Here is a 20,943-nt window from a genome sequence, read left to right on the forward strand (position 1 = left end):
TGGGTCTGTACGAAAGGACCCGGCGCTGCGGGCCCCTGCGAGGCGCTGCCCCCGCCCCCCTGTGCGGGCCGCCCCCGGCGGGGCGGGGCGGGTGGCGGCTCCTCCCGGCCGCGCGGGGGCGCTGCGGCGCGGCGGCCCCCGAGGCGGCAGCATGGCGCAGCCGCCGCACTTCGCCGGGCGCTTGCCGCCGCCATTCCGGGCATTCCCGCCGCCGGCCGGGCCCTTCCCGCCGCCCGCCGCGCCCTTCCCCGGCCCCGCCGCCCGCCCGGGGCCCTTCGCGGGGCCGGCAGCGGCGCCGCCGCCCTTCCTCCTGCTGCCGCCGCCGCCGGCCGGGCCCGAGGGCGACGCGGGGCCGCGCTTCCCGCCGGGCGGCGGCCCCTACTTCCCCGCGGCGCCACCGTTCCCGCCGCGGCCGGCGGCTGAGGAGGAGGCGGCGGCGGCGCAGCGGCAGCAGGACGAGCTGTGGCTGTCGCAGTTCCTGGGCCGGCGCCGGGCCTTCCCCCCGCCGCCGCCGCCGCCCGCCGCCAGCCCCAGCAGCGCCCGGCAGCTGGCGGTGGAGGCGCTGGGGCGGGTGGCGCGGCTGGCCGCGCTCTGCCGGGCCCTGCGGCGGCGGGAGGCCGAGGGGGACGAAGCGGGCTGGGCCCAGGCGCGGGAGGAGGCGGAGGCGGTGCGGCGGGAGCTGCGGGACGTCGTGCGGCCCCTGCGGGAGCCCGGCTACCGCGAGGCGCTGCGGAGGAAGGCCGAGAGGGCGAGGAAGAGGCGGCAGCGCCTGCAGCGCAGGAAGCAGGAAGCCCAGGCGGCCAAGGAGGCGGAGGCGGCCCGGGCCGCCGAGCGGGAGGCCAAGATCGACCAGTGGCGGGCCAAGTGCATCCAGGAGGTGGAGGAGAAGAACCGGGTACGGCCTGATCCTGCCTCCTCCGGGGAGGCCCGCCCGGCGGGGCAGCGCGGCGGGGCCGGGGAGGCCTGCGGTACCGGGCCCGCGGCGGGCTCAGCCCGGCCGGCGCCTGGCTTTGGCCCCTTGGTGCGGTAGGTGCCACCTGGGTGCTTTGGTCCCCTGGTTCACTAGTTGCCACCTGGTGCGGTAGGTGCCACCCGGCAGGTTCAGTAGGTGCCACCCGGGTGCTTTGGTCCCCTGGTTCACTGGGTGCCACCTGGGTGCTTTGGCCCCAGGTTCAGTAGGTGCTGCCTGGCTCCGTAGGTGCCACCCGGGTGCTTTGGTCCCCTGGTTCAATAGCTGCTCCCTGGTTCAGTAGGTGCCACCCGGGTGTTTTGGGTTTTGGTTCAGTAGGTGCCACCTGGGTGCTGCACGGCTTCAGCTGGCTTGGAGACATGCAGCTGCGAAAGCAGGCAGCCCTGCTTCTTCCTTAAAAGCCTTGGTGGGCATCACAGTTGTGCCACGCTGGTGTCTGAGGCCTCAACAATTTTGGTTTTAATGTTTCTGAACTCCTGGTTGCGTGAGGAGGGCTTCCTCTCGGCTCCCAAGCTGCCAGCTGGCTTCATCCTTGTAAAGCTCGTGGTTCACAAGCTTTTCAGCCTCACCAGAAAGTAAAATGGCTCCAAAGCAAAAGAAAACCCACAACCCCCACCCCAAGTTAGGCTTTCTGGGAAGTGCTGCAACACCTTTGTGTTGGCTGAAGAGCTGCTGTGCTGGTGGTGCTTGGTCTGCTGCCAGGGTGGTACAGAGCAGCTGTTGGGGAAGTGTTTGTGTTCAACCTGTGGCATGTTAATGGTCTTTAATTGCTGAGCTGTAGGACGGTTTATGTTTATTGTTAATGTTTTTCCTAACTTTTTGTGGTTATCAGGCTTTAGCCATTTGGCCCAAATCTATGAGTTGGAAATTTTGTTTCCTGAAGGCCATCCTATTCTAGCTTCTTCATAAAAAGGTGTGGTTGGATGGTTGACTTAACTTGCTATGGCTGTGTTACTAGGAAGTTATTCTGATCCCCAGTGCTTCGCTAATCTTTTTAAAGTACAGTTTCATTCTTGTCTGCATGGGATATTTCACACATCATGTCTGGTCTTTTTCTTTCTTTCATAGGAACGAGAACTTAAGGCTGCTGCAGACAGTGTCTTATCTGAAGTGCGGAAGAAACAAGCAGACACAAAGAGGATGGTGGACATTCTGCGTGCATTAGAAAAGCTTCGGAAACTGAGAAAAGAGGCTGCTGGCAGGAAAGGTTAATTATGAGATTTTTATCAAACTTTTAATTGCGTGCACAGGAAATAAGATGATATTTGTTCGGTGTGCAGACTAGCAGGGTGCAGCTTGAAACAGCTGTTTCTTTAGTAGTGATTTTAGTTACACTGTTATGCAAGAATAGCTATGCAATGCTAAAGACAGTGGTTTTGTTCCTATATTTCCAGGCGCTTTCTTGATAGAAGAATTATTCCAGTAAGGTAGTCTTTGGCAAGGTTAAGCTCACGTTCCTCTGAGATTTTGCCAGCTCTGCTGTCAAGTCTGATAACAGGGCCCCTTCTGAATTTGAAAATTTAAAATTAATTTTCTTTCTGTTTAGGTGTTTGTCCACCCCCCTCAGCAGACGAAGCATTTGAAAATCAGGTGGAGAGTCTCAAAACATTGCTCAAAAATCGCACAGAGCTGTATGAAGCTGAGGAGAGAGCATTAAGGGTTATGTTGGAGGGAGAACAGGAGGAGGAAAGGAAGAGAGAAATGGAGAAGAAACAGAAGAAGGAAAGGGAAAAACTACTGCAGCAGAAACTTGAAATTGATTCCAAGCTGTTTGGGGATCCAGGTAAATTCTGCATGCCGTATTTAACAGTATTTTTCCATACCACATCACCATTTCATAGACACTGGGTTTAAAATGTGGGCATAAAATAGTTGAGAAAGAAACCATCCAGCACAGTAATTTATGGTCTGAGGAAAAGATGGGATAAAAGTAGTGTGCTGTAGCACATGTGATGTAAGAAGAACTGTTCAGCTCTTCAGCGTAGACTACAGTATATCTCAAGCTGATTTCATAGTGTTCTGCAAGAAGAGGTTGTAGATTAAGCTGAAGTGAGAATAGACAGAATAGATTGAAGACTTCCAGCACCCAACAGATGCTTTAGTCTGGTGATTTTGGTAGGTGTGACTCAGGTAGCCTGTAACGATTCAGTGTTCATATGTTCCCCTTGTTTAGAGGATGGAGGTGGGAAAAGTTTTGCTAGTCTTGACTTGCCTCTGACAGCTCCGGTAAGGATGAGGAGACAAGCGAAACATGGCAACAGTCCTTACTGTATTACATAGGGAAGTGATTTCCAGTTATAGCTGGGGAGTGGCAAATGAGTTGGCAAATTTGGGGCTCCTAAGACTTAGTAGAATCAAAGGTCTTTCTGATTTATTGAACGATTTCTGTGTTTGATTTAACAGATGAATTTCCTCTAGCCCATCTATTGCAACCCTTCAGAGAGTATTACTTACAAGCTGAGCATTCTGTAGCAGCTCTAATCCACATCAGGTAAACCCAGAGTCTTTATTTTATTATCAAAGATGATGAGTATTGTTTATTGAGATTGTAAATGTGTGGCCCCTTTTGGTTCGTAAACTTCCAAATATGGTTACGCAGTGAATTGTCCTGTTCTGTTTTGGTTAGGGATCAAGCTTCTCGCTTGGTAGAGTTGTATCCAAACAGGTGCCCGTGTGAGGCAGAGTGCACTTCCATGCATAACCATGCCATTTAATAGAATAGTACTTAGAATTTTCACATTTGTGTTTTGAAAAACAAGTTTCAGAGTACAATTTACAGTGTTTTGTGTATTGATGGGTATAGAAAAATACCTGTGTGGGTATGTAATAAATCTTCAAACTCATACCGGCTGTCCTCTCAAACAACGCTCTCTCTGTTAAAGGCATGGATGGGATCGGTACTTGGTGCCAGCTGATCACCCTGAAGGAAGCTGCATCCCTCCAGGATGGGTTCTTCCGAGTCTCCCCACAAATGACACGTGGGCCACTGCGGTCAGATGATTTAGTAATAAATTATTTTAACATTGGAGGAATATTTCATTATAATTGCTTGTGTAGATATTAGAGGGTCCAAAGAGCCTCATCCTCTGTTTCGGTAGCCAGGTACTGGAATGTCTTGAAGAAAAGCGTAAGAATTGCTTTTGCCATCTGACTCTGCAGGGAAGTACCTGAGCAAGCCCAAAGCTGCTAGGCCTATTGTGGTATGGAATTACAATCCCGCTGCGAGTTTTTGTTAACTGATCTCAATCTTAATAAAGAAACATTACTGACCAAGGGTATTTGTGCCAATATGAACATCCTATTTTTAGTGGCTTTTATCTTTATAAGCCTAAATCCAGATGATGAAATCTCCAGAAATAAAGAGGTATAAAAAGAAAAAAAGAGATCATTAGTAAACATGTTTTTAAATGAAGCATGTCAGGCATCACTGTCAAAATAGTTCCTGCATTTTTCTGTATAGATACAAACCTATTACAAGTTTAAACAAATTCTGGAGTACAAACAACACAGGATTTTTCAAGGTTGATTAAAGCAGCTGTTGATGTTTTACTTTTGTGGACTGAAACTGGTACCACAACATGGAAAAAATTCCCAGTTGTGGTGAAATAGGTCAGACAGCCGTGTGAATATGTATGAGTTTGATGAATAAGCCTGGTGGAAAAAAAAACAATAAAATCTGAAGTCTAACCTACTGTAATTGTTTTTGCCTATATAGCTATTTTTGTACAGGGACAGGTCATGTACATAATACTTGATTTAAAAACCCAGCTCTATTTTGTAAGTTGTTTTTATACAGAATAAATTGAGAAAAATTGATGGGTTTTTTTGTTGTTTGAAGCATTTTTACTTCAAGGGAGAGATTTGTTTCAGTACTTGGCACCAAATACAACTCTAGTGTGGAGAGAATTGCTGGGAAAAGGTTTACGTCAAGGAACTTCTCCCTCCTACAAGCTGACAGAGGCATCTGATTTCAAAACCTTCCATGTTCTGGACAGTTTGCTTGAAACAGTGATGGGCCATATGGGTTTGGGGCTTGGGGTGGTCTATGCAGATTGTCATGGTGTGTTTCCAGAGCTGCGGTCGTTATTCTTGCTTAGCCCTAACGTCCAGGAATGGATTTAATCTCGCCGATTCCTTACCTCTTCACATCACAACGTTGTGTAATTCGTGGAGGAGGCAATGTGTATAATTGCCTAAATTAAACACTTGGGCCTTGTGTAACGTTAATAGTTTCTTGGCTGAAGCTTTGCATTTGTTTCTGTTAGCAAGAGTGCATGAACTAGTAATTTTTGATAGAGTTAGAATTAATCTGGGTGCAGAAGTTTGCAGTTCTTGCTCACTTGTGTATTGCTTACCTGTAGCACCCTACAGATTGCTGTGAAGTCCTCTGGAGGAAAGGGTTCTGATTTTCATGTCCGTATGTCTTCCCACCCCTACTGTCACCTCTACATCTCGTTACTCCAAGACCTACGGCTAGGTCAGATCCTGGGGAGTTACACCTGAAGAAAAAGCGGAAGTTCAGTTAGGATAGAAACAATTGCAGAAAAATGCTTTCGGTTCAGGAAGCTTAGTGACCGAAGGATGCTCTGCTTAAAGAGTTAGGCTCCTTATCCCATCAGCACATCTGACAGGACAGGCTAGCCGCTTAGGCTATGATAATCTTAAAACTGTCAAAGCCAGATGCTTGTCTGACGCTGCAAGAATTTGAAGAATGGAGCAGTAGATGAGCAGGCAGCGTAGAAGCAACCCTGTTCTCCCAGCCCTGCAAGAAGAGCTCCATGATTTCGTCTGACGGTAAGGATAACTTCATATTTTTAATAAAAATAGGACTTGAAAATGCCAGGGGATTTTCAACCCCTCAAGCTTTCTGTGGTTTGTTCTACATATTTGCTCTTGTCCTGACATCTGCATTAAAATTTTTTATGTTTTTAGTGAGGAAGATGTTGAAGCCACAGGTGGAAGAGGAATGTTTAAAATCTTAACTCGTAAAATACATGGAGATAGGGTATTCTTAAAAAAAAAAAAAAAAGGTGTATTCAGATTTAAGATTCAAATTTGGTTTAGTATTTCCTATTATTTTTAAGTTTTAAAGAATTATTCTAGCCCAGAAGAAGAGAGGCGTTGGCTGTGAGTTTCTGAGACTTGCTTGCATCCTGTTCCTTCCCTGGTCCCAGTGCAGTTCAGGTTTTTCATGCTTTTAAGGCACATTTGCTTCCTGATATTAATTTGTTCTTTTGCCAGCCTATATCTTTGATGTGAAAGCAGCAGGCCTGGCACGAAGCACATGAGGTTAGAACTCCTGGTGGAGTTGCTTTCTGGAGTAAGCTGGTGTTTACAACTGACCCTCTTTTATTCTTTAGTAGCGTTTTCGTTATCATCGCTTCTCACCCCAATGTGCTGCTTTTTTTCGAAATAGTGGTTTTAGGAATTAACACTTGTGGGAGCCTTTCTTAGAGCACGGTATTTAATGCAGTGAAATACAGTGAGATATACTACGGTAATCTCTCCGTATTTTCTTCATCGTGGCTTTGGACACATTCACTACCCATCTCTATCCCTTGAAGTAGCATTTAAACCCCAGTAAAGCTGTTCTAGGTGACGGATGGTGAGATACTCTGTCCCTTTGCACCTTTGTACCGCGTGGCTTTTGGGAAGAGCTGCTTTACAGCATAAGCTGCAAAGAGGGTCTGTCCCTCTTGCAGGCAGGTGTTGCAGGGCCACGTGGAGCAGTTGGAGAAAGTGGGGGAGGGTAGCTTCGCTTACAGATGTTTTCACGCGTTGTCTTTGTCAGTGCTGACGTGGATTGTAACATATGCTAAGCCCTCTTAGGCTGGGGAGCAGATGGCCTGGTGCCGTGCAGGCTCTGGACACGTTGTTTGAGTTGCGTGCTAGCAGCAATGCATATGTGGGAGCTGCAAAGCTGGTTAGGGGCTCTGCCTGCGCCACAGCCCTGGCTATTAAAGGCTCCTGGCGTAAACAGGCGAGTGACAACTCTTTTGTAGTTCTGATAAGACCAACTGAGCTGTGCCAAGCTATTGTGTGTGTTGCTCTTTCTTTGTGGTCTGGAAGCTAACATAAACTACCTTGAATGCTGTTTCCCATTATAGATCCTCATTTTTGCATTAAACAGGCAGCTTTTTCTGCCTTGTGTACATTCATCTGCTTGTTTTCTTTTTGTGGAGCATTTATCTTCATTGACGTAGAAATAATTTCTTTTTAGAGAAAAAAATAAATTGGTAAAAACTTTTAAGCATGTCACACAGAGTATTTTATTTACTGTTTGTCTCGAGGGTGACTGTTGAGGATTTTGGGAGGAACAGGCACAGGCTGCAGGTACCAGAACTCAGTAGAAGACTGACCATCAGCTCTTCCCAGCTGACAGTACATAAAGGAAATTATTTCACATGCTGTCAACGCTAGGAAGCTGGGGACTCGAGGTTCGTGCAGCAAGTTGAGACATTTATACAGAGCTGATGGCTATGCAGTAAGCGTAGTAATTGTAATGTTTATATAATGTTACATTTAATAATACTACAATTTAATATTACTATTAATATAATACTAATAAAAAAGCATAGTAAGTTGCAGTAATGTTTTCCATGCCACCATTCCCAGTTCATCAGAAGTTTTTCCCTCTTCTGCTATTCCTAATCTAAAAGCATCACCGTGCTTAAAACGAATAACTCTTAAAAGCCAGCCTGGCCTTAAAATGGCTCGTTTGACATCCCTCTGACACTGAAGCTTTCCTGACGCACCAGCCTCCTTGTCTGGTGCTCGGTAAGCTGCTGCGGCGCTGGAGGGGATGCCCTCACCCCAGCTTCCCCGGGCTGCTCCGTGTGACAGCTTAGCAGCACGTGGCTGTGTGATGAGCTCCGCAAGCACGAGTGCTCTCGGGTCACAGAGGGAGAGGAGGCCTGGGAGGTGTCCCCCTTGGCCATGGTTTCTGCCTCTGTAACAGGAAAAAGTGCTCGGTCTGTCCCCAGCTTAGGAAAGGGAGTATGCGATGGGCAGCGAGGAGGAATGGCAAACAGCGGGGCACGCATGGAGGTGGAAATGGAGGAGAAAAGCACTCGGGATCTCTCCCAATAAAGCTGTAAGCTTGGTCAGGTTCTTCTGGCTCATGCTCAGAATAGCAAAAGTTACTTCAGACAAATCTTCCCGGTACCAGTAATTAAGATTTTGCAAGTCTGGACATTACACACAGTGGTTTTTACTCGGCTGGCCGCATCTCTAAGGGTTGCTTTCCTTTTACCGGCATCACTTGAAACAGCTCACCTTTCTCTTCTTCCACCCAGTTTACATAGTGCTAGTCCTGCCTTTTACTTTCATCCCTTCCTCTAGCAGCAAGAAATCAGGCAGCAGCAATGAGCTACCTGGATGAAGTTCCCTTCCGGGCAGCCATAAGCCTCAGTGGAGACTCAGCGGCAGAAAACACTTTAATCACTGCCCCGGCTATCGAGCTCCCCGACTGCACCGACATCCTCATGAGCACCATGGTGAGTCGCCTCCGCTTGCATCCACGCAGGGATTCACTTCTCGGCGGTGCCCAAAGGGATGTCAGTGGTGGTTTCCTTTTCTTGTGAAAATGGGATGGGAAACCTCTCCTAACTGATCTCCTTTTAATTGGCTGGTTTGCAGCAGGAGTGGGAGGAGGTGAGGATGATTTGTGGTGGGTGGGAGGAAGGGGTTGGTTTGGTGTTGGTTTTTTTTTTTTTTAAATCCCATCCAAGCAGGAGGGTTGGGTCTTTCTGGGATAGGAGGACAAACTTCAGATTCCGCTCTGGGATGCAGTGCCGATGCAGCTGCCTGAAACCAGGATGCCCACATCTCCTGTCTGCACCCTCTTCCCTTCCACAGCAGCCGAAGTGACACAAAACCACCTCTGAGCATTAAACACCTGTCAAAAGAATCGTAGATGCAGCTCAGAATAGGAATAAATTCATAGATAGATTTTTCTTTCAAGTATAAATCTGGGGATTCCTTATAGGGATGAGGCTGGCACTGCTCAGTCCTACAGCCTCAGTGCCCGCAGCCAGCCCTGTGCTCAGGGAAGTAGGGGCCAACATGGGAGGGATGCAGCCCTTAAGGTGCCCTCGTGAAGCACGTGGTTTGCTCTGTGCTGCACGGTCTGGGTTCAGATGCCCTCACCACCTGCTTTTCACTCTTCTGCAGCATGACTTCTCACTGGAAAGAAAAGTGCTTTACTGGGTAGAGGTGGCTTCTCAGCAGCAAACCTCCCGGCATCAGGTCACCTCCGAAGTCATCCCCACAGCTCCGCCGTGCTGGCTGCTGCTGGTGGATCCTGCCGACAGCTGCGGGGGGCGAGCACGGGACGGGGCGGTGCGGCGCAGCATCAGCCTGAGCTCTGCCCACAGCAGCTACGGGCACACCGCGGGCAGAGGTGCCTTGCCCGAGAGCGAGAGCTGGCACTCGGAGGAGGACGAGTACTCTGAGGATGATGAGTATTCCTCAACCTCCTGGGAAGACAACGACAAGGATGAAAAGCTTCCCAGGAGGCGAAGCACTGAGAGAGGTGTGGCTCTGCGTCCTGGTTTTCACCAGCCCCGACCAAAGACATCGCCCAGCTTGCTGGAGCCCTCGCTGGAGAATGGTGGCCACAAGCCAGCCAGCCCGGACCCGAGCAAGCAGAGAAGATCCATGGTGATATTTAACAACATGAAGAACGAGCTGGAAGCTGCCAGGAGGAAGCTGGCTGCTTTGGTGCATCCTTTGAACAGAACCACCACGGAGAGCAGGGGGGTCCCGGTGTCCCGGCCGCTGCCCCGGCGCCCCCGCACCAGCCGCAGCGTCAAGTATGGGCCAGCCCCAGATGTGTCCCGGCTGGGGACCTTGGTGCCAGCTCCTCCAGCTGCCCCAATCCCCCCAATCAAACGGCATAAGCCCACGGTGCCGGTGAGGCGTTTTTCCTTCTGGTGGCCCTTTGCTTGTTGCTGAGACAGGAGGGAGGTGGAGGGCATTGAATTGGTCCCGTTTGCTGTGGTCCAAAATGGAACCGAAACGGGGCTTTGGGAACACTGAATCCGTGAGGAATTGCTGATGAGTGAAGTGAAGGAAGGTGGGGGGTTTTTTGCTAGAGTTTAAAGGCAAGCTTTCTGGGAGCACGTTTATTTTTCCCAACAAGCAAGGTGTCTTGATTTTCAATTGAAACACTAAAAAAAAAAGAAATAAGTTTTTTTCCCCTCTTCCTTCTCCGTTCTCCATTTTTGCCCCTCTAACAGATATAAACAGGGTTAATAGGGAAATGCCCCGCTTACAGCCATCATGTCTTCTTTAGGAAACTTTGGACTTCGTAGTCCTACTAGAAATACAGATCATTTAGTGACAGAGACAGTGATGTGAAATGATGGAGTAAATATTGCTTTGTCAATTTAAATCTGAATTACGCCATGTTTTTTAAGAAATCACGTCTTATCCACCTACTTGAGAGATTTAGGAGATGAATTACTCAAAACCTGCAACTGAAACCATTGGACACATGGAAGGCCAGGTTATTTATATGTAGTTGCATTAGACATAGGGTAATTAAGGAAAGATCAGATGCCCTTGTGTATTTGTACATTGCCTACCCTTCTCGGCTGCTGTTCCACATGCATCGTGCTGAATGCTAAAGCTTCAACCCCAGGCAAGAGCGTGCATGTGCAAGGTCATTTCTGGAGATGGCTTTGTAACAGAAGCCTAAATATATCTGGCATAAATGAGGCATCAGGGGAGCATCCTCCTGCCTGGGCTGCTGCATCGCCTTGCCTCTTGCTTGGCCGCTCAAGGACAAGCATGGTATTTGTTGCTGGAGAGATGACCAGGATTCCCGGGGAAAGGAGGCTGGGTTTGCTTACTTTGCTTCATGAACCCTCCCTACTGCTGTTTGATCTGTGTCCATAGCTGAGCCTGGATTTGATTAAGTCCAGTCTCCCCTGATGCCCAGGGGAGTTTGTTCTATGTATGGGAATTTTCTGCTTCTGGAGAGAGCAAGGTAACTGCTGGCATTTGAAAGCTTTGCTTCAGTCTGCATTGTTTGACATAATTTTATGAGCTGGACCAAGAAGACCATCTGCTGTTTTTCTCTTGCAGTCCCTCAGCCCCTACGCCTGCCTCCCCCCGGCCTCCGTGCCTGCGCAACCTCTCAGTTCCCACAGATCCCAGAGGGATTCGGCGGCTGACCTGCTCTTGGCTCTGAGCCAAGAGGAGCGGGACCTCATCGAGCCTGTTATAGCCTTGGGCTATCCCACCCACAAAGCCATCCTCACCCTCCAGAAGACTGGAAGGCAAAGCTTAAGTCAGGTTGGTGGAGCTGGTGCGGCATCGGGCGGAAAGCTTTTGGTAAAGATAAACGTGATTTTTGTGGAGAAAGGCATGGCTGCCTTGCTTGGGGTGGACTTCTCATGGCTTTTTTCTTTTCTCTTGGGTTTCCCACTTTGGAATCAGACCTCAGCTGACAGGGTTTTCCATGAGATCACGCGTTTGTACTTCTGCTGTAATAAAATAGCACTGAGTCGCCCTCAGCTTTTCAGCAAGTAATAACGGCCGGGTAATGTTATCTGATCAATCTGTTGTTTGGAGTGTGGTGTCCTTTTGAAGTACAATTTTTGCCCCTGTATATGGAAACTTTTTGCACATAATTTTTTCCCAGCTGTTAGATTCATGTGATTATTGCCATGGCTCATCCTGTCAGAGCGGGACTGTATAAATACCTTGGAGATTTGTCTGGGCTCTCTCCAAAACACAAGTTTCCCTGCACTGGAGCAACCAGGGACTCCCTGCAAGCATTGCGGCTGGGTCCCAGAGCTCTTTTCCTGAGGAACCCTCTATAGTAACCTGGAATTTATTCAAAATAATGAACGTACAACCCCTTCCTACCCCTGGCGTCAGAGTACGTCGCAGCCTGCTGTGCTGCATCCCAATTCCCAGCGCCTCTGCTTGTCCAGACAAACTTTCCGTGGTCCAGGTGGGCTCAGAGCACCTGTGCGGTGAGGGATGCTGCTGGCTCCGACCCCCTGGCTCGGCGCTGGACCTGCCCATCCCAGTGGAGCGTTCAATAGGGCTAAATTATCCCAGCAGCTCTTGCAGAGAGAGAAGGGGCTCTATCGCAGCTGAGCAAGAGGGATGTCCCCTGGGCTGTCATGCCAGGGAGCAGGGCAGAGGTGTGAGCAGCACGGCACGGAGCAGCCACTGCCGGGGGCCAGTCCCCTTCCCGATCCCCCCCCGGGGAGCTGCCTGTGCTGCGTGGGCCAGCTCTTACCCGGCTGGTCGGTGCACGAAGCTGCTCTGCAGCTGAGTCATCCTGCAGCTTCTGGCTCCCTCCCGAGTCGCCCCCGGCTGGAGCAGCCCCCCCATCCCCTCGCTGGTGTTTCAGGCCGGGGTGGGAAGGGAGGCTTTGCATTCTTCGTAAGGGCTTCATCCGGGCGGAGGGAGATGAACAGAGCCCAGCCCACGTTCGTTGCACAAAGCCGCGCAAGGGTGCCTTGTAGCAGCTACTGGCTTCAGTATCGAGAAGCAGCACATCTTCTTGAGGATGGGAATGGTACAGCCTGCTCCCTTCTGTATAAACACCGGGACTCCCATTCCCCTGGAGAAGAGGTTAATGCAGCAAAAGACAAGGTCTGCCTTATATCCTGTGCTTTCTTCACCAGCAGTTTCCATCTTTCCCACCTATGCCCAGTTCAGCCAAGATAAAACATAAAGCCTAGCCCTCTTTTGTATGTGCATCTCTTACAAGTACAAAACTACCAGATTAGGCTAAACCTTCCTGGAAAATACATTTCAACTCAAGTTAAAGGCACAGGAGGAGGCCGTCCCCATGTGCCAAAAGATGAGCTGGTGGGGGAGAAGACTGGCCTGGCTGAACAGAGAGCTTTGGCTGGGGGTGGGGGGTGGGGGGGAAAGGAAGAGTGTGCCACCTTCGGAAGAAGAGGCAGGCAGCTCTGGAGGGCTGTAAGGATGTTAGGAGGTTAGGCAGGGCGAAGATCAGAGAGATGAAAGCCCAGCTGGAACTCAGGCTGGCCACTGCCGTAAAAGATAATAAAAAATGTTTTTACAAATTCAGTAGAAACAAAAGGAGGGCCAAGGATAATCCAATAAGATGCGGCGGGGAGCATTGCCACAAAGGATGAGGAAAAGGCTTAATGCTTTCTTTGCCTCAGTCTTTAATAGCAAGACCAGCTTCCCTCTGGGCACTCGGCATCCTGAGCTGGAAGACAGGGACAAGGAGGAGCAGAATGGAGCCCCCACAGCCTAGGAGGGGACGGTTGACCTGCTGCGCCACTTAGACGTGCACAAGTCTATGGGGCCAGACGGGATCCACCCGAGGGTGCGGAGGGAGCTGGTGGAGGAGCTTGCCAAGCCACTCTCCATCGTTTATCAGCAGTCCTGGCTAACTGGGGAGGTCCCAGAAGACAAGGCGAGCCAACGTGATGCCCATCTACAAGAAGGGCTGGAAGGAGGATCCAGGGACCTACAGGCCTGTCAGCCCGACCTCAGTGCCAGGGAAAGTTACAGAGCAGATCCCCCTGAGCACCATCACACATCTCGTGCAGGACAGCTGGGGGATCAGGCCCAGCCAGCATGGGTTTATGAAAGGCAGGTCCTGCTTGATGTACCTGATCTCCTGTGAAAGATGACCTTCTTAGTGGATGAGGGAAGGGCTGTAGATGGTGTCTACTTGGACCCTAGTAAAGCCTTTGACACCGTCTCCCACAGCATTCTGCTGGAGAGACCAGCTGCTCGTGGCTCGGATGGGTGTGCTCTGCGCTGGGTAAAAAGCTGGCTGCCTGAAAGGAGGTCGTAGAGTGGGGGGGTCGGACTCTTGTCCCAGATAACAAGTGACAGGACAAGAAGAAATGGCCTCAAGTCGCCCCAGGGGAGGTTTGGTTTGGATGTTAGGAAAAATTTCTTCACTGAAAGGGTGGTCAAGCACTGGAACAGGCTGCATCAGTCATCCCCACCGATGGTGGCTCCTCAAGCCTCTCCAACGCTTGTAGAAGTTGTGTTCTCAGTGGTGGCATTTGCAGCAGTGAGTTGAGCAGGGCTGTCTGCTGCAGTGCTGGCTGGGGTCTCCCTGTCCCCCCGGAGAGCCTCTGTCCGTGGAGGCTAGCACCTGAGCCGTTGTGCCCAGCAGCTTTGCCCATCCTTGGCTTGAACCCCGCTGCAGGACTGGGGAGATGTTTACTTGGTTCCTCCACAATGAAATCAGCGTTCGGGTCTTCGGTGGTGTTTGCTTGTGGTTTTTTCCACACTATCAGCTTATAGTTCATGGTGCAGCTGGGTCGGTGAAGTGGTTGGTGGTAAGGCTTTGCTCTTCTTAAGCAGCCAGTTGTTGGAACACCTGAAGCAGGGACTGCATGGGAATGGGCCTTTCCAGTGGGCGTCAGGGTAAAACCCGCCAGAGGAGGGACTTCCTTCTGTCACTGCACGTGCTTGTCTTTGCTGTGAAAAGCTGCGTTGCTGCACATAGTATCAAATAGCAGCAAATGAGAGAAGAGATAAATGGGCAGGTTACTGATCTACCAGAGCCTGGAGGTCTCTTCCCACATGAGCAGTTTGTGACAAGGTTATTGGTTTGGCTGTGTCATGGATAAAGCCGAGCTCTCCCAGGGGTGCCTGTGCTGGAGGAACTTCATGTTTAAGTGTTATAAGGAGCCTCCTTGGGAGCTACAAGGGGAGAAGGAGCTTCAAGAGGGCAGTGGCACCTCCTCCTCCTCCCCAGTGGGGCCAGTGCTGGACCCAGGAGGTTAGGAGATCATAGGACTGAAAAACCTGATTCTGTTTAGTCTTGCGGATATAGATATAAACGTATGTATTGTTTTTTTAATGATAAAAATCATTGATTTGGCAATGGCACCGATTTCATGCTGGGCTTGAGCAGGCTGCCAGGACTGTCTGTGAGCACGGCGAGCAGCTGTCCCGGCTGCGAGAGGGCAAGAAAACACAGCAGTGATGGGGGGTCAGTTAGTGAGGGAGTGAGGGGAAAAAAAACCAGGTTACAAATGCCAATGACAAGTTACTGTCTCGTTTTTGAGTTAATAAGCCAGTCCTTAAGGCTGACAGGTCTTAAAATCCTTGCTCTGCTCTTTAGCCGAACTAGATCAACTGACTGTCTGGGGGACTTTTGTAGCTTTTTCAAGTTTTACGGTCTTTTACTGAATCCTTCTCCTTGGCTACGGCAGTGCTGGGGAGGGTGGAGGTCTGAGCGCTGGTGGATCTGGGGAGATATGAATCAGCTGCTCCTTGGATGAAGACGGCACCACTTCAGGGGGAGCCGTGGGATGTTTTTATTCCCCCTGCTATTGTATAGCTCATTTATTATTGTCTGTCCCATATGTTTTTGGACAGTGAATGATTCTTCTGGTATTTAAAAGATACGACTGGGAATAGTGCTGTCAGCGCTCCAAGAACAACGAGGAAAGCCAAAAATAACTGTTTACTTTCAGTAATGACAGCACACGGGTCTCCCCTGGGGTGGGTTTTGTGCTTGGACCCTGGGGCAAACCCACGGGTGCCTGAACCCCGGCACATCTAAGGGACGCCGGGTTGGCTGAGGGTAGGCATCTCACCAGGACAGGCTCTGCTGCACCCCACAGCCTGGAGGCCATTGCTCTGTATCTCGCGTGGTTCAGATGCTTGATTTGCCTCCTCATCCTCCCTCCACCTTGTTTCCATTCCTACTTTGGGAGAGTGGGGGGGACCAAGATGTTGTTTTCTCCCGGTGGGAGTCCTGCTGACAGACTGCCCTGGCTGAGCATCGAACAGGAACCAACGCCACAGTGGTGGCCCAGGTCTTCCCCATGAGTGTGTCCCTGGGAGGTGGCAAGGTGGGCTCCTGAACGCGCTCGCTCCCTGTGTCTGTGAGGCTGGATTAACCCTGGTTGTCATCTGCAGTTCCTGAGCTACCTGAGTGCCTGTGACCGGCTGCTGAAGCAGGGCTACGAGGAAGGGCAGGTGGAGGAGGCCATGGAAATGTTCCAGTACTCTGAGAAGAAGGTTAGAGCGGGGTGGCACAGCTCGGCCCGTTGTGCTGCATCCTCTGGGCTGGCTTTTCCAGCGGGCTGCACGCTCCCCTCCGCCTCCGCTGCCCCTCGCCCAGCCTCCTGGCACGTCAGACCCATTGCTGTGAGCCCGCACTCACAGCAGACCCTGGGGACAGCGTCACCAAAAGGACCCCCCGGGAGGGACACCTGCTCCCTCGCTCTTCTCTATCCATCCTCTCACTCTGCCGTGCAAACGCGATGCTCGCTCAGCCCCTGCGCGGGAAGCCCCCCCCTCCCCGATGCTCACTACCTCCCTCCTGGCTCTCCCTTCACATTCACCCCCCAGGGAGAAAAGAGCCATCCATGGTGGCGCGCCAGGCATTGGTCTCCATCACCAGTCTCCTCCTGGGGGTAATGAAGAGCCTGCGGGGGTAGAAATGCTTGAAATTTAGGCGGGTGGTGTTTGACGTGATGCTGCCGGCACGTAGGATTTCCAGCTCACCACACACTGGGGCTGGGGCAGCGGGAGAGCGCCTGGGTCTCGGTGGCAGGCAGGGTGTTTTTTACTGAGGACACGGCTCTGGGAGATGTCGTGGTGCTGGGGCCCAGCCTGAGCAAGGGGGGAAGCAGGACAAATTAATTCCAGCTTGTCCTCGCTGCCTTTCCCTGGTCTCTTTCTAATGCAGACAAACACTTGCATGGAATTTATATTAAACTTTATAAGGAATACGTGCAGCTAGAGGCTGACTTTATTCAATATTTCTTATTTAAAAAGTTGATGTAAAAGCACACTTTTAAATGCTAGCAGCGGTATGTGCGCTCTCGGTCCGCTGTTGGAATGCCCTTCAGCGGTAATACAACCCGGCCAGGTCGTCTGGCTGCAACCTCATCACCCAGCGCTGTTCCTGCTGCAACTCTACACTAAATCCATCCTTAACACCCCATGATAACATCGCTCTCTTCTCTTCCTTCTTCCTCCAGGCAGCTGAATTCTTGCGTCTGTTAGCTCAGTTTAACGACATGGGTTTCCAGCAAAATGAAATCAAAGAAGTTCTTTTGCTTTGTGGGAATCAGAGGGAGAAGGCGCTGGAAGAGCTTGTGATGAAAGCGCAGTGACCAGCGTGCTGGCCACCCGTCGCCGCTTCCCCTTGCCAGACCGGACCACCGAAGGACTCGGGTGGGTCCGCACACGCTCACCCTTCTGCTCCACCCCCACGCCAGGCAGCATGGCTCACCGGGCACAAACCTTCACGGCATGGGCTTGGTGTCTCATCTCGGTTTATGGACATCCATCGTAAGCGTGTTTGTCACTGTACTGGGGCAAAGGCTTTATAGCGGGAGTGTTTCTCTCCCCTCCCCCTCCACCCCGCCCCCATCTCCACCCTTGATCATGGTAGTTGTCTAGATTGGATGTCATAAAATCCAAACCACCTTTGGCTTAGATTTTGCAAAACCCAAACTGCAGTTTTCTCCCTCCACCTGGGGTGACGGGTATCGTGTTTTCAATTACAATCAAGTGTGGATTCTTAAAAGATTGTATGAATCAACAGAAGAGATTGTTTTCTTGAAAACTGAAGGCCTCTGCAGAAACATTTGTTGATCCTTGCTCAGGATGAGTCTCAGTTGACTTGGTTGAATATTGCAATTGAAATCCAGTCCAATCACATTAGCTTCTCCTTTTAAACCAGAAACTTGGGAAAAATACACAATTTAGTGAGGGTGAGGAGAGAAAACAGGCTGCCCTCGCTCTAGAAATCCATGAAGTTTATTCAGTGCAATGAAAAATGGCTTATGCAAGGGTTTGTGCTCGGGGAGTTCAATGAAATCAGAACAGAGAGATGGGGGATGGCTCGGCCATCCTCGTGCTCTGCCCACGGGAGAACTCAGGGGATGCTTCCCTAAACTGCGGAGACAGTGGCTCCACGTGACGTTAAGCACAAGTGTCAGGATCAGGAAAATCTGGGTACCTGGGGGAATTTTTGTATGTAACTGAAGAATGGAGAATGGGAGATTCAGATCACCTTACGGGACGTGTCTCCTGGCTTGGTAGTGGAGCAGTGGGCAGTGTTTTCACATGAAAGTGTATTTTTTTTCCTGTGAATTAGATATAAATGTAATTTCCTTGAGTGACAATGGTTGGAGGGGTGGTTAGGAAACGTATTTGTGTCTTTTCGTGTGAAAATGCCAACTTGCACAACCTAGCAGAGAAAATAGTTAATTAGTTGCATTAGTACCATTTTTCCATTGTATCCTTCTAAACGATCTTCCAGCCCAACGTACTGCCATCGAGCTAAAACACCGTGTCCCCGCTCCCCGCATCTCTAGGTAGGTGCCAGACACCAGCGGGAGGGTACAGCCCACCACGGCTGCCTTCATCCTTGCCTGCGTGCAGCAAGGAAACGTGGCATCCAGGTTTTGGGGGACTTGACCCATCCATACCCGAGGATGTTTTACACCTGCTCGTCTTTAATGGCATTGAAAAGGAAAACGTGGCACCTTGTATGGCCAAGGGAGATAATTTGTGGGGAGCTCACAGGCTCTTCCTGGAGCTTCCAGCCTTGTTTTTCCTCCAGCTTTCCCTTGGTTATACAAGCTTTTATTTTTGTTACGGCCCTTATAAGGCAAGTCCATTCTACAGACAGCTTTTCATTACGTACATCCTTGCCAAGATGATGTCACCTTAAAAAAGAAACTTGCAAAAGGTTAAACTGTGATTAGATAGGTCGCTTTGCCTCAAACTGTAATCTTTGGCGGGGTAAACACCGTGAAGATTGAAAGGGGAAGATAACGGTGCTGTGCTGGTGCCAGTAATGTGTAATGCTGAGGGCTAAATTCTGGTGGAGCGAGGCACGTTGGCAGCAGCGTGCCCACTCACCGTGCAAAGGCTGAGCAGCCTCTCACTCTTGTTAAGAGAGATGCTTGATCCTGGCTCATCGTTTTTTCTCCCTGTTTGCAGGGGTAAGAACTGTTATCTTTTTTCCTCTCTGTGCGCCTGAAATTGTCTTGTGTTACTTTCTGGATTGATGGATGCAACAACTCACTCCTCTCTCGGGAGCATCCATGCCATACCCAACGGTGCCTGCCAAGACCTGCCCTCCCCCGCAGGTGCTGCACTTGAAATCTTAAAACCTTTCGCATTTTGTTGGCAAATATCTTTGTAAACCCCTGAACTGTCAGAAAACAGCAGGTGAAGGTGTGGGGAGAGGTTGCATTGCTTGGTGGTGTTGGGGCTGGAGGGAAGGGGAGAGCCTGCCAGGTTCAGCTGTCCCAGGTTAGCCACAGGAGCCCATCATAAATATTTTAGTAACAGAATTATTTTAACTTTATTTTAATGGTGGTTTAAGCTGTTTTTTCAGCTTAAAATGGCTTTAAAGCAGTGTGCTTCCATGTGCTGCTTTCAGTTAGGAGAAGACAACGTGAAATGTTAATTGGCTTCGTCTAGGAAGGGAACAAGGGTTTGACTTGATGGTCTTTCTGCTAATGGTCTGCCCGAGGGTAGTAACACCGCTCAGCTGACGCTGCAGCGTGGTGTAGAGCTGGGTGAGACCCACCAATGTCCCCTGCCTCCCCCATGCCGCCACCACCTCCACCGGCTGCCGAGCCCACGCCAGCGGTGACAGCGGGTGGTGGTCTGGCCCAGTGGCAGAGGGCACGTGGGGACAAGGTGCATCAAGCGGCTCTCAATCTGGACATGGAGGCGAGCTGGGGTTTTCTTGTTTGTTTTGGTTTGTTGGTTGTGTTGTGTGGGCTTTTTCTCAAATGCGGGAACTGTTTTGAAAATGCTGAGAACTTGGCAAGGGTCAGCAGTGGAGGTATTTGAGGCATCCCAGCTGGTATTCCCTTCCGCTCCATCTCAGCCAGGACGGCACGGGCAGCCCCACGCCTGCCCCACGGATGGGAACCCAGCTTAGCCATGGGCTGGGTTTGCTGCTGCCCTGGTCCCTGCAGATCTCCCAGCACCTGTGGTCGCAAAAGGGAGCTCTGTGTCCTCCAGCCACCCCCAGAGCTGGTGTTGAGGGCTAGCAGCCTTCAAACCCAGCCACTGGTATCTGGCGGGAACTCTCGCCTGGCTGTGGAGCTCTGCTGACAGAAGACCTCTGCAAGCCCGGTGCCGCCATGCCATGGTGATGCTCTTTCCTTCCCTTTTTGCACCCCCTGTATTTCCAAGTTTGCCGCGTCCTCAGAAGACTCTGTCCTGGCTCAAATGAGCCACCACTGATGGCCAGCACTTGCCACCCCCGTTGGGGCTGTGCTGGGGCTTGGCAGACAAGCCTGGAGGAGGCGACAGCTGGCTGATGCTCTTGGGGGGTGACAGGTGGTTCCCAGGCCCCAGAAACCCCTCAGTGCATTAAGCACCTGATGCTCAGGAGATGCTTTCCTTCACCCCCACACCTCCCCTCCTCCTCCCAGGACCCCGCTGTGGCCGGGAGCTGTGGAGGTCTCCCCGGGGAGAGCGGGGCTGCGTGAGAACCGCGCTCCCACGTACGGCTCTGAAACGGAGCCACAGCTGAAAAAGCATTCAGTGGGTAGGAGCAAGCCTTGACGTGGATCCCCATTAGGAGGTATTTTCCTTCAGAAGCGGGGGGTGTGTGTGTGTGTGTGAAAAAACCCCAAACCCAAGAGTAATGAAAAACACAGGGAGGGTTTATAGCTTTCCTTTTAATTCCAGGATATAGTGAATGATTTCCCGTCGGAGCAGCGAGGAGGTGGGATGCTGCACATCTTCAGAGTGCAGTCAGAATAAATAAAATAAAACCTGTGTTTGCATCTCTCTGGTATCTGTCCTCTGCAGAAGCCATGAAGCCCTGCATGTAGTTGGCTTGTGAGCCCACGTCTCGTAGGATTCTGCACACAGCCTGCAGTGCAGGCACAGGCAGGCAGCAGCTGCCTCCAGCCCCTTTCCCTCTGGCAGCATCTAGTGCCGCCTCCAAGGTCCAACATCATGTATCCCTGGACCTGAGCACGGCTCTGTGGAGGAGGAGAGTTGCCCGG

General features: G+C 50.9%; 2 protein-coding genes across 3 annotated transcripts; both read left to right on the forward strand.

Annotated features, from left to right (window-relative positions):
- Position 1: 1 nt before the first annotated feature.
- Positions 2-4,786, forward strand: PDCD7 (programmed cell death 7). The gene is made up of 5 exons (XM_056345273.1): positions 2-895; positions 2,039-2,177; positions 2,517-2,753; positions 3,374-3,461; positions 3,853-4,786. Exons 1-5 carry the CDS (start codon positions 152-154, stop codon positions 3,968-3,970), a joined length of 1,326 nt encoding a protein of 441 aa, XP_056201248.1. The 5' UTR covers positions 2-151; the 3' UTR covers positions 3,971-4,786.
- A 133-nt stretch (positions 4,787-4,919) lies between these two features.
- Positions 4,920-20,924, forward strand: UBAP1L (ubiquitin associated protein 1 like). Of its 2 annotated transcripts, none has more exons than XM_056345272.1 (6): positions 4,920-5,764; positions 8,315-8,466; positions 9,143-9,883; positions 11,060-11,269; positions 15,863-15,964; positions 16,933-20,924. In XM_056345272.1, the coding sequence occupies exons 1-6, from the start codon at positions 5,749-5,751 to the stop codon at positions 17,065-17,067; spliced, it is 1,356 nt and encodes a 451-aa protein (XP_056201247.1). In that variant the 5' UTR covers positions 4,920-5,748; the 3' UTR covers positions 17,068-20,924. The 2 variants fall into 2 exon arrangements, with proteins under 2 accessions (XP_056201247.1, XP_056201246.1); XM_056345271.1 differs by having other exon boundaries at positions 8,312-8,466; positions 16,933-20,922.
- The last annotated feature ends 19 nt before the right edge of the window (positions 20,925-20,943 follow it).

The sequence above is a fragment of the Falco biarmicus genome, chromosome 7 (genome assembly GCF_023638135.1).
Source record: "Falco biarmicus isolate bFalBia1 chromosome 7, bFalBia1.pri, whole genome shotgun sequence".
NCBI lineage: Eukaryota > Metazoa > Chordata > Aves > Falconiformes > Falconidae > Falco > Falco biarmicus.